Source organism: Sphaerodactylus townsendi, linkage group LG06, assembly GCF_021028975.2.
Source record: "Sphaerodactylus townsendi isolate TG3544 linkage group LG06, MPM_Stown_v2.3, whole genome shotgun sequence".
Taxonomy (NCBI): domain Eukaryota; kingdom Metazoa; phylum Chordata; class Lepidosauria; order Squamata; family Sphaerodactylidae; genus Sphaerodactylus; species Sphaerodactylus townsendi.
In genome coordinates, this window is record NC_059430.1 from 37,207,782 (window position 1) to 37,224,713 (window position 16,932).

The 16,932-nt window shown below is 42.5% G+C and overlaps 1 protein-coding gene across 1 annotated transcript; it reads right to left on the minus strand.

Annotated features, from left to right (window-relative positions):
- Positions 1–233: 233 nt before the first annotated feature.
- TEX33 (testis expressed 33) lies at positions 234–7,107 on the minus strand. Its single transcript, XM_048502067.1, has 4 exons — positions 6,899–7,107; positions 5,111–5,261; positions 2,820–2,930; positions 234–1,533 (listed from the first exon to the last, which is right to left on the minus strand). Exons 1-4 carry the CDS (start codon positions 7,088–7,090, stop codon positions 1,442–1,444), a joined length of 546 nt encoding a protein of 181 aa, XP_048358024.1. The 5' UTR covers positions 7,091–7,107; the 3' UTR covers positions 234–1,441.
- Between the last annotated feature and the right edge of the window lie 9,825 nt (positions 7,108–16,932).

Genomic DNA, 16,932 nt, shown 5'->3' on the forward strand with positions numbered 1-16,932 from the left:
AACTACTGGAAGTTTAATGGGTAAAAGAATTCTACTGATTAGGATTTTTTCACAAATGACTTTTAATTTTCTAGAAAGTGTCCTGCTCCTGACCTTTGTCAAATGAAAACAGAAAATGGAAGAAAGCCATTTGTTGATCAGATTACAGCCTAGCTAATACAGTTTACTTTGAATAATAAAACCAGGAAATACAAAAACAAATGAGCAAACATAAGCTAAAGTTACCAGGCTTTTCAGATGCTTTAGCCTCATTTCACAGTTGGTTGCTATTCTTTATAAAAAGGAACTGCTACCAGTAAGGCCATCCTAATTTCCTGGTACAGGGGAGAGCCTGAGAAATGAACCAACACCTTCCCTGCTATTTCTGGAGGTAAAGTACTAAGTAGAAGGTGGTCATCAGATCACTTAAACCATTTAAGATTTTTAGGGGGGTAGAAATACAGATTTCCTTAAGAAAATGCATTGGTAAAGAGGTTTTTTTTTAATGAGAATGGTGCAAGGGAAATATAACCTCTTGTGTAGGATTGTCTTGGAGTATTAAAGTGATGGGAGACCTGATGGGAACCATCCCAAGTTGCTCTCTCAATATGTTTCTAAAAGTGGTGGATGTAGTGTGAAGTTGGGGAGATCCCACATATGTAATTTTGCAGGAAATGACCCTGAAAGTTTCCAGTGGAAGAGGATACGGTGGGAGGGAAGAAATTAGTATCCTCCATTAGGGTTGTCGGTTGGGCTGCCAAACTCCAGGTAATTCCACCATAGTCAGAAATGTATGGGGGCACCAGAAGGTAACTAGTACTTATAGACGGTGGTGCAAAGAGGCATTGGAATGATAATCTCCAGGTGGTGGTTGGAGCTCTCCTGCTTATATTGGAGCAGGAGCTGTTGTCCCATACATCTGTTTCTCTAGTAATCCACCCATCCTTGTTTCCATCTGGCCAGAGAAAAATATCTTGTCACATTAATAGAGGCTTATTGCGTGGAAACTGGCAGTCAAAGCTTTTCACAGAATGAAAGTAATTAACATCACCTACTAATTACTGAAGGTCAAGTACATTAAATGAATAGCTAGAGGGGCCAATTAAAAAGTTGGCAACCCCCCCAGTTCCACTTGTCTCCAACACTGCATTTTCCCAGTTTCTATTGCTGTCCTAAGTTTAATGTTACCTGTGTTTTTTTTTCATTGGCTCCTTTGGGCCTTTGACAGCCATTTGATCAAAGGAAAGTAGCAATGGGATGCCTTGATTTTTGCATTTGAGATGACTGTCAAAAGCACAACAGCAGGCCAGACTGTTATTTTTCCTGGCCAGTTGGCAACTTTACTTGCCCGTCCATCAATACGTAGCACATACAACATCAGAGGCTGCATGGAGGTTTATTCCATTGCTAGGGAGAGGCAGATAACTTTCCCAAAAGGCTCTCATCCCTCTTTTATTCGCTCTTAGGATTTGCTGCCTTTGTTCTTCTCCCCATATTTTTCCTCCAAAGCTTTTTGCAGATTAAGGTTTAGGGCATTTTTCTGGAACCATCTCCCTGTTGAGAAGAAAAATACAGTCCATATTTTTAATTGACCCTTTGGTGACGATTGACATTAAAGGAACATTATTTGGAAGAAAATGGATGACTGGCTATTAAAGGCAAAGAACCAAAAAGGAAAGAAGAAAACCAAGGTTTGTAAGCAGCAGAGAAGGACCAAGTTGAATGTGAAGTTATTTGCTAACACATTGCTGACAGTACCCATTAAAGCACACAGATATGAAAGTTCTTTTAACATTTGCAGTAATATAAACACAGCAGAACATGTTCCGAATTTAAATGGTCAGTCATGTGACATGAGTTTTGCAGGCTATAAATCTAGTGAAATCAAAATGTTTAGATTATAACAATACTTAGTAATTATATAGCTAGCTCAGCTGTCATGTATAAGCGATTCAATCTTCACAATCCATATAACAGTACAGAGAAAGGCTAATGCACTTTCAATCTACTTTCACAATTGTTTGCAAGCGGATTTTGCCATTCCGCACTGTAAAATCCAGCTGCAAAGTGCATTGAAAGTGAATTGAAAGTGCATTATTCTGCCTGTGCAGAAGGGGCCATTATCGCTGCATTACAGATGGAGTTACCATCTTCCTGGACAAAAATATGTCCTGTCCCTTTAATAGGGCAGTTACATCAGGGTCCCCTCATATTGAGGGGTCCTGCCATCCCCCCCCATGGGGGTAGGTTTTAAATTGGGGTCGGACGCCTTTTATTATGTATTATGGTTTTTTGCTGTTTTATGAGTTTTAAGCTATTTTATGGGATGGAGCCTATGTGTTTATATTTGTACGACCGCTCCTGTTGATGTTGTAGTGAATGTTGTTCACCGCCCGGAGCCCTTCGGGGATCGGGCGGTATACAAATTAAATAAATAAATAATAATAATAATAATAATAATGTGATGGTATTTACTAGGTGAAGTTATTTAGCTACTTGCTGTTCATTTCTATGCATTAGACCTCTATTAAAGGGGCAAGACATTTTTCAACAAGCCTGTTAAAGGAAGAGGACTGATTGATACAGCACTTAAGATCTCCCAGAGAACAGTACTAAGCAAATATATACAGAATCCAACATTGCATTGTTGGTTCTCCAGTGGTGGGATTCAGATAATTTAACAATCAATTCTGGTGGTGGGATTCAAATAATTTAACAACTGGTTGTTTATAAGCACCATTTTAACCACCAGTTCTGCTGAAGTGGTGCGAACCTGCTGAATCCCACCACTGGTTACGTCCTATGTTTCTTCTGTGCTCTTAAAATCTAGAAACCCTTACCTAGATCGTCCGTTTTCCTTCCATGCCAGTGTTTGGGGTCTCGGACTGCCCTCTTTATCACATCTGCAGTATAGGAATCCTTCATCAAGCTCCTGCTTTCTAGTGGGCCTCCTGCAAGAAAGAACATTTGGAGAACGCTTACAGTACTTGGCTATTGTGCATTTTCTGGGCTGTGTGACTGTGGTCTGGTTGTTTGTGCTCCTAACGTCTTGACCACCTCTCTGGCTGGCATCTTCAAAGGCACATCACAATAAGATGTATTTCCCTTCCTGGCACACTGTGGAGTGATTGTGTGGTGCGGTATATGTTTTGTTCACCTCACAGAGGGGCGAGACATATTTGCATGTGTCAAAAGAACATAAGAACGAGCCTGCTGGATCAGAGCAGAGTCCATCTAGTCCAGCACTCTGCTTCTCGCAGTGGCCCACCAGGTGCCTTTGGGAGCTCACATGCAGGATGTGAAAGCAATGGCCTGCTGCTGCTGCTGCTCCCGAGCACCTGGTCTGCTAAGGCATTTGCAATCTGAGATCAAGGAGGATCAAGATTAGTAGCCATAGATCGACTTCTCCTCCATAAATCTGTCCATGCCCTTTTTAAAGCTGTCCAGGTTAGTGGCCATCACCACCTCCTGTGGCAGCATATTCCAAACACCAATCACATGTTGTGTGAAGAAGTGTTTCCTTTTATTAGTCCTAATTCTTCCCCCTAGCATTTTCAATGTATGCCCCCTGGTGTCCAGGTGGAGTTCATTTACAGTTGCTAAACAAGCTAAAAGGTGGTCACATGATCTGAGTATTGTAATGTATTAGATAAGGGCAGTGATCCCCAGTTAGTGTCCCTGGATACCAGGTGTTCACTTCCTTCTTCACCAAAGCCGATCTTTGCTTTTCTTTATCACATTACAGCAGGAAGTGCTTCAGGAGCACCTTTCAAAAGGCCGTTTTGTTCAAGTGAACTGGTCTCTGTTGGCTGGAGATCATTTGTAATTCCAGGAGATTTCCAGCCACAACCTGGAGGTTGGTGCCCTTAATTTCCACCCTATTTAAAGTCCTATATATATGTGAATATCTTTGTATTTTCAAAATACAAAGAAATAACACATTCACACATAAATGGGAATTTAGTTATTGGATCATTTAATATTGCATTTGCATGTATTAATATCCTGCTTTTCTTCCCTGCTGGAATTAAAGGTGGCTTTTTAATGTTATTCGTTTTCACTTTTTTTTCACTTCATGTTACACTTTTTCACAACAACAACCCTGTGAGTTAGGCTAGGCTGAGAATTTCTGGCGGGCCCAAGGTCGCCCAGCTCGCTTTCAAGGTAGAAGTGGGCATTTGTACCCAGGTCATCAGGGGTTCTAAGTCCACCACTCTATCCACTATGCTACACTGTCGGCCAGTGTGGTCTGATATCAAAATGTACATCCCTAAATGGGATCACTTGCTAATCCTTACAGATAAAATTATTGTTAACAAACAGTTAAAAGAACCGGTTGAAAAAGGTGGCAACATTATAGCTAATGGAATCTACCCATAAATCTGATTTTAAAAAATAGGGTTGTCAGCTCTGGGTTGGGAAATAGCTGCAGATTTTTTTTTTGGGGGGGGGGGGGACTTCCATGAGTATAATACCATAGAGTCCACCTTCCAAAGCAGAATTTTGTCCAGGTGAGCTGATGTCTGACACTTCGAGATCAGTTGTAATAGCGGGAGATCTCCAGCAAACACCTGGGGGTTGGTAACCCTGATAAAAGGGGCAGTTGGCTACATCAGTTGTTTTCCTGAAAGCCTGGTAAGTCTCAGCATGGTGGAAAGCAAATCTGAATAAAGAAAGTATGATTTTATCCTATTACGAGGAACTCTCTCTTGCCATGAGGAACTCTGACTATATGTTTGTAACTACTATGAACATCTGAAGCCACCTTATATCATCAGCTTATCCAGATCAGTATTGTCTGCTCCAATAAGCTGCAATTCTCCAGGGTCTTGGGCAGAGGCCTTTCACATCACCTACTATCTGGTCCTTACAATTTGAAGATGAACGTGGGCCCTTCTGTGCGCAAAGTGGATAGCTACCTGCTGAGTCACGGCCAAAACTATTAGAGAGACATAAGACTCTCCTTGACAGGGAACTGAACATGTGAAAGGGTGCAAAATATTTTTTACTTCTTAAGAAAGAGTGTGAAAAAATGGCATAACTGGTAGGATTTCCAAAAACTCAGAACTACTAGATCGATTTAAACCATAATTAGAGGAAATATGAAGATAGCTTTAAGAAGGTTCTTTACCTTGGAAAACATTGGACCTCATGTTGTAGCCTAGTTCATAATAATCGGCATATGGTGAAGCTGCTATTGGATTCTCTAGTGGCTTAAATGTCCAGTCACTGAGGCGCTTCTGCCCTTGAATCAGTCCAGCTTCACAGAGAGTCCGGCGAGCCTAGAAATCACAAATGCAATAAGCTCAAAGTCCATCCCAGATCCTTATGAGCTTGAAGCCTTCCAGCAGCACCTGTAACTTTTAGGATACTTCTTCAAATCACGTGTAACCATGGTAGGATCAGGCTAGCCCAGACTCATCAGATCTCAGAAGATAAGCAGGGTGGGCCTGGGTAGTACTTGGATGAAAGACCGCAAAGGAATTTGAAGGTTGCTGCGCATTCCCTTCGGGGATGGGCGGGGTAAAAGTCTAAAAATAAATAATAGGTAAGCAAAGGCAAAATCCCTCTGTTTATCTCATGTCTTGAAAACCCTATGGGGTTGCCATAAGTCAGCTATCGCTTGATCGTACTTTCTCCCATCATGGTGGGATCAAAAGTTGCCACCCTTTCAAAAATGTTATAGATTATTCATATTTTGGGACCCCTTTCCCTAAAGATAATGAAAGACATTTGTCTGCTAGTTTGCACTGTTAATTTATTATATTCTTTCTTTGTTTCAAAAGAGAAACACAGGGCATCTATCTAAAAAAGCAGACCCACTGACGGGGGTCTTGTGTATCTCACTCCAGGAGAGCAAGTAGGTAGCCTCTCTGCATGTCTGCTGGTCAGCATACCAGGTGACCTTTGTCCACATCATGTCAGGTCCTTTGCTCCACCCAAAGCAGGGCGGCAGTTCAGCTGGCCATGCTCAAGTCACAGCTGGGAGCTGAACGGGCAGCCTAGAAGCCAGTAAGATTCAGAAGTTGGGTCCGCAGAGCAGCCAGCAATGATTTAACATCAGAATCTGGAGAGTGGTCATTCTGAGGTAAAAATTTAGAATATGAAGGCTCCTCTTGAAGCCCTCTTGTCCAACCAGAACTCTGCTCATGAAACTTCATTCAAGCCCAGATATGAAACAGGCACTGTTTTCACCCATTGCAGTCTTATTTCTAAACATATGCATCAAAAGCTTAATCAAAGATGTTTCATACTGAGAATTCTCAAGCAATCTCACTATAACCTTTTATTCCCATCTATATCCAACATATGCAGGGGGTTGGCCAAGTACAACCTATGACACTCCCTGCAGTTTTTTTGTGTTGGTACACTACCATCTTGACAGGTTGATGTTTCAATTGGGGGTGCAGGGGACTTAAGCCAAGAAGATTCCCTATCCCTGGACTAGCTGCTAATGGAGGGATGAATAGCAGTATCTCTCCTTTTGGTTAAGCTGCACAATGGCTGGACACTGGTGGAGTCATGTATTACTCCTGAAATGAAACCTCAATGCACAACTACAAATCTTACCTACACGATAGATCTCAGATGAGGTTTCTATTGCTTTGATGCATTCTCTGTGTGTTAGTACATAGCAATCAACAGTGAGAAGCTCATATCTCATTAATAACAGTAGAAATGCAAAATGTGGAAATGTTTCTAGGCTATGATGATGAAGTTGCTATTTTGCAACTCTTTAGTTAATTTTATAAAATAAATGTGATTATAATGTGGTTACAAAAAGCACCTTAATGGCCTGTCTGTTTTGTCCCATGGATGCATTTTGAAGCAAGGTTTACCATCTTTTAACCTGGCCAATGCCAGGTAGCTGAGACTAAGGTTATTAATACTTTTGGAAAACAATCATAATTTTCTTCACCTGCTCCTCAGAGACCAGTTTTTCTACCATAGATGTTCCATATTTGGCCTTGATATTGTTGGGTATTAGGCTGCTTTTCTTCTCCTGAAGGGGCTTTCCTTCTGCTTTCACATCATGGCCACTTGATGCGAGGGACTCTTTGGCACTCGAAACTTCCTGGGCATCTTTCATGTCTTCACGGCTACCCTTCATGGCCTTCCAAGGTGATCCATGCAATCGGCTCCCCATCCGATGATACTGCCTGTTCATTAGTTCATTGCCGTTACTATAGTTTTCTTCCATCTCTTCTTGGCGAGACTTGGCAGACTGTTGGGAATTCCCAGACCTCCCTTTTTGGTGATTCCCAATTCCCTTGGAAGTAGCATTAGTTAGACTTTCCTTTCTGCTCACAGATTCTTTGGGTGATCCAGTACGAATGCACAAGGCAGATGGAGTTTTGGACTTGAGGGTCTGTTTGCTGTGGTTTCTGGTTTGGAAATGCTGCATGGAAGGTGATGGTTGTGGCATGGCAAGAGGAGCACCCACAGTTTGTCTGCTCTCTGTTGGGCTTGTAGGGTCCTTGCATGAGTTCCTGGAAGGGGGTCTTTTGTTCTTGGCCCATTCCCCGGCCATGCCATATGTGACCTGCTCCTTGTTTCCATATGCAGGCACTACTAGAAGACAAAATAGAATACACAATCACATACTGCCTACATTTGTATTTTATTGGAAATAGTATAAGATTTTTAAAAATTATTTACATTATTTATATTTTGCCTTTCTCGCTGAGACTCAAGGCGGATTACACAGAGTAAGTCAATGAAGTTAAAAGGATTGGATATCCAATAAGCAATGTAGTAAGATTAGGATGCTGAAATTAAAACCAACTAAAAATCTGGCCTGGATGGCCCAGATCTCACAAGCTAAGCAGGGCCAGCTCTTGTTAGTACTTGGATGGTAGATCACCAAAGAATACCAGGGTCATTATGCAGAGGAAGGCAATGTCAAACTACCTCCATTAGTATCTTGCCTTGAAAACCCTAAGGGGTTGCCATAAGTTGGTTGCAACCTGACAGCACTTTACACACACACAAATCTGAATCAAAGCTAAAACAAAATAGGGCATATTAGAGATACAGAAATTACTTAACAGAATAAAACAAGCAACTGATAGTGCATACTATACACAGTAATTAGATGTATACAACATCTAATTGATGTTGCTCATTAGAAGAGGAATGAGGAGGAGGAAGAGGAGGAGGTTTGGATTTATATCCCACCATTCTCTCATGTAAGGAGACTCAAGGTGGCTTACAAGTTCCTTTCCCTTTCTCTCCCCACAACAGACACCGTGTGAGGTAGGTGCAGCTGAGAGAGTTCCGAAGAACTATGAGTAGCCCAGCAGGAATGTAGGAGTGAGGAAACACATCTGGTTCACCAGATAAGCCTCTGCCACTCAGGTGGAGGAGTAGGGAATCAAACCCAGTTCTCCAGATTAGAATCTATCTGCTCTTAACCACTACATCACACTGACTCTTAATTTGCAGAGTGGTACTTGCAGAGAGTACGGATCAGATGAGCAAAACTACCATGGTAGAGCAGAGGTGGAAAGGCAGTTCGGCAGACATGAGGGTCCAAGGCCGTGAAGGACTTTGTATGTGATAGTCAAGATGTCAGATGGAACCCAGTAACTGATGGGTACTCAATGGGGTGACTGCAGAATATGGCTAACATGCATGTACTTCCTAGCTCCTAATAACTGAGCTGCAACATTCAGCGCCAACTGGAGTCTATGAGTTGACTTTAAGGGCAGTGTTGAGATTCAAATGTTTTAACAACCAGTTCCAGTGGTGGGATTCAAATAATTTAACAACTGGTTGTTTGCAAGCACTATTTTAACAACCGGTTCTGCCGAAATGGTGTGGACCTGCTGAATCCCACCACTGCCTATATACAACAGTCTAGAACAGTGGTGGTGAACCTTTGGCACTCCAGATGTTATGGACTACAATTCCCATCAGCCCCTGCCAATTGGCCATGCTGGCAGGGGCTGATGGGAATTGTAGTCCATAACATCTGGAGTGCCAAAGGTTCGCCACCACGGGTCTAGAACTACATTACAGATACCTAGTTTCAATTTTACCATGGCAGGGTTAAGTTGTTCAGATTGACCAAATCAGGGTAGCACACCACCTTCCAAGCTAAATTAAAATTGGCAGAAAACTTTTTTTTTGCAGCTGCATTAACTTGCTTCTCCAGCAGTAATGTTCAATCCAACATAATCTCTTAGCTCTTGATTGCATCAGCGAGGATCAGTGCAACTGCATTCAAAAGTTGGAGCACCACATGCATCAAGATCTCAGCCAACTCTCCCTCTATCTTGACAGGATTTTCGTTTCAATCTGTCCATTCTTAGCCATTCAGTTGCAGCGGACAGGCAGCAATTCAGGATCTCTACTGCATCATCAGGAGATTTGGAAAAAGAGATATTGACCTGGGTGTCATCACCATATTGAAGACAGCCAACCTTAAAACTGTGAATGATTTGTCCTTTGCATAGAGGTTGAATAAAATGGGGAATAGAAATGTCCCATGTGGGACTACAGGACAGGTTCCACACTAATGGCAACCGGCCTTTGATGGCAATGCTTTGACTCCTGTCTGAGGAATGATTTGAACCAGTCCATAGCGCATTCCCTAATGAATTCTGCTTCCAAATGCCTCAACAAGATGTCATGGCCAACTGGATCACAGTCTGCAGATAATCCAGTAGGGGCAGAAAAGAAGCTTTTCTACATTCAGATCAGAGAGTACAGCAGCAAACTCTCCCAATCCGAAAGCATTTTCTTTATATTTCCCTATGCTACACATATACATAGTCACCATGGTCACCTACTGAATTATTATTTCAGGGTCAGAGAATGAACTTCCACCTGATCAAGCAATAAAGATTATGGAAAGGGAAGAGTTGAAAGAAGAAAAATAGGAGTTTGGATTTATAGCCCACTTTTCTTTTCTGTAAGGAGTCTCAACGCTACTTATGAACGTTGCCTTTTCTTCTCCCAACTGCAGATGCCTTGCAAGGTAAGGGGGGGCTGAGAGAGTTCTTAAAGAACTGTGATTAGCCCAAAGTCATTCAGCAGGCTTCACTTGTAGGAGTAGGGAAACACCAGATAAGAGTCTGCCACTTATGTGGAGGAGTGGGGAATCTAGTCTGGTTCTCCAGATTAGAGTCTACTGCTCTTAGCCACTATATAATGCTGGCTATACCAAGTGGCGCAACACCCTGGGCATGCGCCAGGGCAGGGGCATGCCAAGGGTATGGTGGGAGTGGGGCCACAGCAGGGGTGCAGGGCGCAGGCATGCCCTGGGCACAGTTCCCCCTTGCTCCTCCCCTGGCTGTACCCAGAACTAGACTACAGAAGGAGACAACAGAAGTTGTTTCAACTTATTTTCCCTCTCTGTCACAATGTAGGCCTACACTGTGACAAAATGTGTGTGAGGTATGCTAGTTTCCAGGCGGGACCTGGGAATCCCTTGGAATTATAGCACATCTTTAGATTAGGAATCTGTTCTCCTGGAAAAATTGATACATTGGAGGGTGGTCTCTATGGCATTGTGCCCCATTGAGGTCCCTGACCTTCCTAGGCTCCATCTGCAAATTTCCAGGAGTTTCCCAACCTGGATCTGGCAACCCGACCGCATCCCCTGCAAATGGCTGACTGGGAGGGTGGGCTGGCAACCCGTGTGTGTGTATAGGGGGTGCTACATAAGCCTTCACAAGAAGAAGATGTTTGGAGGAGACAGATGCATCCTCCCATTCTCCCCGTCAATATTTCTAACCTGTTGCTTCGTCGGCTGTCCTGGCCTGATGATGTGTGGTGGCAGGAAATGGAAAAGCCGAATCCATGGGCACCTGCTGTGCAGAGAAACAAAGTTTGGATTAATCTTAAACTTTTTGGGGTGGAATCCCTTTCTAAATTTACTTTTTGGGGACCACTTGCAAAGTAACTCTGTCCCACTTTCTCCTGCATAAAATGCAGGAATTTCACATCAGTTAACACTAAGCACATTTTTTATCATTCTTATCTTTGGCATTTATAAATATGTAACATTTTGGAGCAACGGGCTATATTCTGTGATTTCACACACTCAGAGGATACCCCATGTTTGCCACTGATCCTCGCAGACTCTTTTGTTCTAGATCACTCTGCCCCACACTTGGTTCCTTCTGGACTCACAGCACACCTGTATGTGCTGCCCCACAGCGTGAGTACCACTGGATTCTGTCAGCACTTACAACACATATGGAAAGCTTAGAGTTAAAATAGTCTGGCACCCCAAGGGAGTTCAAGTCATGCCTGAACTTTTGAACCAGCATCACCAAATTCGCTACTCATACCAGATATCCTATACACATCTCTAGTTTTGGACCTTATTTTAAATAAAATTGTGAGAGTTATATCCAATAGAGTGTGCATAAATTATTGCAGGACATAAATATATTGCCTCTGGTTATAAAGTTATGTTACAAAACCTCTTGTTTCTATTCTGAAAATGGATGGGGTGGGCAGCTTTACAAGCAGGCTTGTTGTACTTTTACCAACAACTTGCTAATTCAAATTCAGCTGCAGAAACTGGTGAACAACAGGCTTGAAGAATGAAATTGTTGTTGTGGTTGCCTAGCAACAGTCTGATGCCCACTGATGGGGCATTCACTTCTTACTTCCTTTCCATCCTGGTAGACTATGTACGACAGCAGTGACCTATTGTGTCTCTGTTGTTGCTAATCCAGAAACATCGGCCTTGCTAGGTAAAAACACAGAGAAGCCCTTTACAAGCTTTTTTTTTGCTCCATGTGCAACAGATCAGAAGCTATTAAAAATACTAGTTTTATAAAATTATGAAGATTTTTTTTGGAGTTGTTTTTTAAAGTGCCTATATTTTATGAGTTCAGTAATATGGTGATATTGACTCTGTGCTGTCAGTATGTCTGAGACATGGTTGAGCATCTCAAGGGACTAACTGAGAACCAGTCTGTATGTCTGGATTGTACAGCAGCTGAAGGAAGAACACTGGCAACATCCACTGACTTTCACAACCCTGCGGAAGAGACACTATGTATGGAAAGGCTTGTGATCCCTTCCTTTCCAGGGTCTCAAGAGGGGTAAGGACAGAGAGCTATTCCATTGTGCATGCCAGTCTCTCACTTCAGCCCTTTTCAGACTTTTGTACATGTGTAAAGGAGAACAAGTGAGAGCTGAGAGTAGATTATAAGGACAGTTCCCTTCCTTTGTGTATATGCAGCCTGTGAGTAGGACAAGGCCTAGGAGTATAGGCTTATGCATGTACAGCTCTTTGACTCTGGTCATGTTGAAAGAGTCCTGTATGTGTACACCTGTGTGTGTATAGCCTCTCATCCACTGAACACCCAGAAGTCAGAACTGATCCTATATCCTTTCTGCAGCTACATTCCTGCTTAGGGTTTACCATCCTCAAGGTGGAGGTCCCTGACTTTCTCCTGGAATTACAAGTGATCTCCAGATCGGTTGCTTTGGGGAAAATGGCAGGCTCAGAGGGTATCCCTTGCCATGTTATCATGGTAGAATATGTATGACAGCAGTGACCAATTGTGTCTATAGGTTTCATAATCATGATATGGCATCACATCCCTGCTAAGCTTCCTTCCATTCCCAGATTCTGCCTTCCCTCGGCAACGTTGCCAAATCTTCAGTATTTCCCAAGCTAGAGTTGCCAACCCGACTAATCTAAGCTAAGAAATCTTTAGCTTCCTGTCCTTCTCTAGCCCCCTAGTTAAGGGTGAACAGCAACAGCTTTCTGTCATGCAATTCCTATGACAAATCTCATATTCTCTCAGTCTTGCTCACTTATCATGGTGAAGAAGAAACTGAGGGAGGGGCGCTCTGCCATTAGGCATGTGTCTGCTGGAGGGAAAGAATCTCGAGGTCTGTTTAACTAAGAAGCTGGAGATTGGTTTGCTGCAGGCCTGCGCGGGCGCAGTCCCAGTGTGTGGAATGCACAGAAGACTGAAGTAAAACATAAAAACCCTTGATAGACCATCTCTTGCTGATGGCACCCTATCAGAAGAGAAGCTTAAAGTGACCTTTTTATCTGTGCCTCATCTCACATTAGAACAAGTGGTATCATAACAAGCCTCTTGGGGAAAGCCCCTCTGCTACAGAAGAACCCTAAGGCCAGATAAAGCCCATGGGGTCACTTATTGCTACTTTATTAGGAATGGATTCTAACTTTGGCAGATTAAACACTGGTGCTCTCCCCTGCAGTGAGAGTACATCTCTGTCAGGGCAGAGTTTTGATTGCAGACGTGCTCAGACCTATCGTGTGGCAGATTCTAGAAGCCCCGTGGTTCCTGAGAGAGGGCAGATCCCAATGTTTTCCCTGGCTGCGTGGCAGCTAATTTCCTTTTACTTTTAGATGGATGATGTATCTTTTGTTTGTTTTATGTATCTTGAATTTCTTATGCATTTTATCTGTACTTTATCTGTATTTTTGTAATTTTAAACCTTTTGTATTTTACTGGTCAATGACCATAAATAAACACGCACTGCCCAATGTTTTCCCTGGCTTTGGGGTTTCCGCTCCTTCAGGCAGGCATTTCTGGGGAACACCCCCTCCCTGCAATCTTGTGACTGACCTCCTGGAAGAGGGGGCAGGCAAGCCATGCAGCAAGCAGTGGGGCACTTCCTTGCTTGTAAATAGAGAAACGTGAGGAGACCCTACTGCGACCCCATGGTGAAGCAAAAAGCCTTGAGGAAAGTGCTCCATGCATAGTGGGCCTTTGTATTATTACCCTGACAGTCTCTGCTTTTCCTCATTGGTACCCTGTATGCTAAGCCTGAATTTAGGAGCTTAAGAACAATCCACACATTAAAGCTAAAAGATCATTCCATGGAGTTTGAACCAGATGTTTCAGGAGATGGAGTGTTAATTAATTTAAACCATGGCTTTACATTCTTTCAGCAGCATTCCATGTAACGGTGACATTTCCCCTAACTGTAGATATAAAAGTCACAACATGCACCTCCGTGTGTCTCTGAGAGAGATTCTTGCTGCTCACTTCAATTGAATCAGGTTAAACTTATTGCTAATATATGGTATTTTCAGTGATAATTATCAATGTTCATTCATTTTCTTGGGAATGTTTAGTAGAAGTGGAGCTTTAACTTTATGAAACTTCATATTTCTGACATCATATTCCTTTTCTCACATTTTTACCCACCCTTTCTCCAAGGACCTCAGAACATCATATATAATTTCCCCCTATCCTCTTTTGTCTTCACAGCAACCCTATAATGTAGGATAGTCCTAGCCTAACCACTACACTCCAATTACTTTCCCCCACTTTGTCCTCACAAAGCCTCTGTGAAGTAGTTTTAAGTTGAGAGATGGTCACTGGCTCAAAATCACCCAAGTGCTTCATAGCAGAGCGGGGATTATAACCGAGGGATTCAAATTTATTAGAGACTCAATGAAGTCAAATGTAGCCTTCACGGTTCCTTAGAAATTTTACCACATAATCTAGAAATGATCTTACAACTCTGAGGGGAAAAAAAGATACTTCCCTCCACACATACCAAATGTTTCAATTTAAAGTCAGTTTGGGGATTCTCATTCTAAATTTTGAATATAGGGGGATATTAATATGATGGTCCTTGGTCACAGTAGCTGTCCGAGAAATGGTGACTGACAGATTCTCACAATACACAACACTTTTTTTCTTTACAACTATGACAGTAAGATTAGCAAATCAGTTATGACCCACTAGCTCATGGTTTTTCTTTAGTGCTGACAAATTCCCCCGTCCCTCTGCTCCCCACATGCCATTAAAAATCATCTAGATTTTTCTTCCAGAGGACTCCTAAAATTTTGCCTCCTATTCTGTAATCTCTTTCAGATTTCAAAGGCCTCCAAGACTCATTGCTGGAAGAACAGCTGGTCCATAGTATTAAGACAGCCTTCGGGACCTGGGTTGAAATCCTCTAGCCTCCTGTCAGTTTCAGTGCCTTGTTTGGTATAGTACCACTATTTGTTGGAATTGCCAAGACACTGCCAAATCCCAGCTATTACCAGAATTTGGTGGTATCTATAGGTGATCAGGTACAGCTTAAAAGAGTCCCTCTGTCCATCATTAATTTAATATTTTAGTGTTCCCTTGAAAATCCTGAAATAGGCCCAGATATTTTCACCTGTGTCAAATTCTCCACTTTGTTGGCATTTCCCTGGCAAGGAGACAAGAGGTAGTTGTCCCTTTGGAGGAGGTTATTGCCATTCTTCTCCTGCTGCTGTAGATACTGGAGCACAGGACTGATTTCCTCAAATTGCTGAACTGAGGTATCATCCTCTTCCTCTGGCTGTGGTAGTTGTTGATAGAAGGCAGTAAATTCTTCAGGGTGCTGCAGATATCGAAGCACGGGACTAACCTCCTCAACTTCTTGTATGTATTGAGGTAAAGACTGAACCACCTTCTGTTCTGGTTGGCATTGGAGCGAGGAACTCACCTCCTCAAGCTCCTGCTGACACTGAAACAAGTTTCTTCTCTCCTTATGCTTGAACAGATATTGCCTGGCCATTGTCAGAAAACCTATGGCTACAAACAGCACAATGACTAGGTATGATCGGTATACGTGCCATGTGTTTCCGAGGATTGCCAACCAGCTGTGGCTCCAGTTCAGTTGCCAGAGGTGGCCAAGGAGAGCCCAACATACCTGCCACATGTGGCCTGGAGTAGCATCAAGACAGCAGCAAAGTCCCACAGCACTGATCTGTGCTTAAAAATCAAGCCACCCTTTGTGTAGGTCATACTACCTCAACCTCTTTGTTTGTCAGCATGGGAGGATTATTTTTACCTCACAAGTCAAGCCTGCAGTGCTACATATATGTTTACCTCACCTCTTCCATGGTCTCAACTTAGGTGCCAAAGTAGTTCTTGGTGGATCAAGCAGGTCCTTGTCCAGAAGTGGAGACAAAGAGTTGGAACTATGAGGACAGCCACCAAGGACAGTTGCTTAGTAACAAGCATCCTCATCTGTGAGCTGTAGTTGTTATAGGAACTCCAGTAAACATAGGTATCAGTTGACAGTTATCCTCTTCTGTAGTGTTACAAAAATTCACAGGGTACAAGTCTTGGTTTCCTGGCCCTCATCATTCAATAACAGTTATTTAGAACTTATTTAGCCACTTCTATTCAAGGACATCAAACTATGTTACTTGCTCTTAAGTCCCAACAACACTACATGGGAGTCAAATACTTTTAAATCCAGAGGCCAATCTACTGGAAGTCCCTGGCCCCTCGATGATGCGACTGGCCTCCACTCGGGCCAGGGCCTTTACGTCTCTGGCCCCGGCCTGGTGGAACACTCTCCCTCCAGCTGTCCGGGCCTTGGAGAGACCAGTGGCTGAATTGTGCCCCCCTCTGTTCTCCTGTGAGGGCCCCTTTACATTTCTGGGACACACCGTGCCCCCCTCTTCCCTTGCTAGGAGGATTTTTTAAGTAAGGTTTTTGTGGGATGCCAATTTAATGTAGCAATCACTGTTTTAAATTAAATTAATATTTTAGATTTTATGGGGCTGAGTTTTTCATGTTCAGTATTATTTATTGGTTGTTATTTACTTGCCCCTCTTGTTATTGTATTTTATGTTGATGTTGTACACCGCCCAGAGCCCTCCGGGGATGGGGCAGTATACCAAATTGAATAATAATAATAATAATAATAATAATAATAATAATAATAATAATAATAATAATAATAATAATAATAATAATAATTATTATTATTATTATTATTATTATTATTATTATTATTTCCACAAACCATCACAGCGTTAAGCATGTTGAAGTCAATTGGGAAACAATGGACTTAAGATCATCTGCCTCTGTTTTGGATTCTCAGCACTGTATTCACAGGTGGAGTATCTTCAGTTTCAGTTTTCCGGAGGCCTAAGCCAGATTTTTTACCTCATGGTTGACACATGAGAAAGGTGAGTAGGAACTGGACCAATGCATACTTGATTTT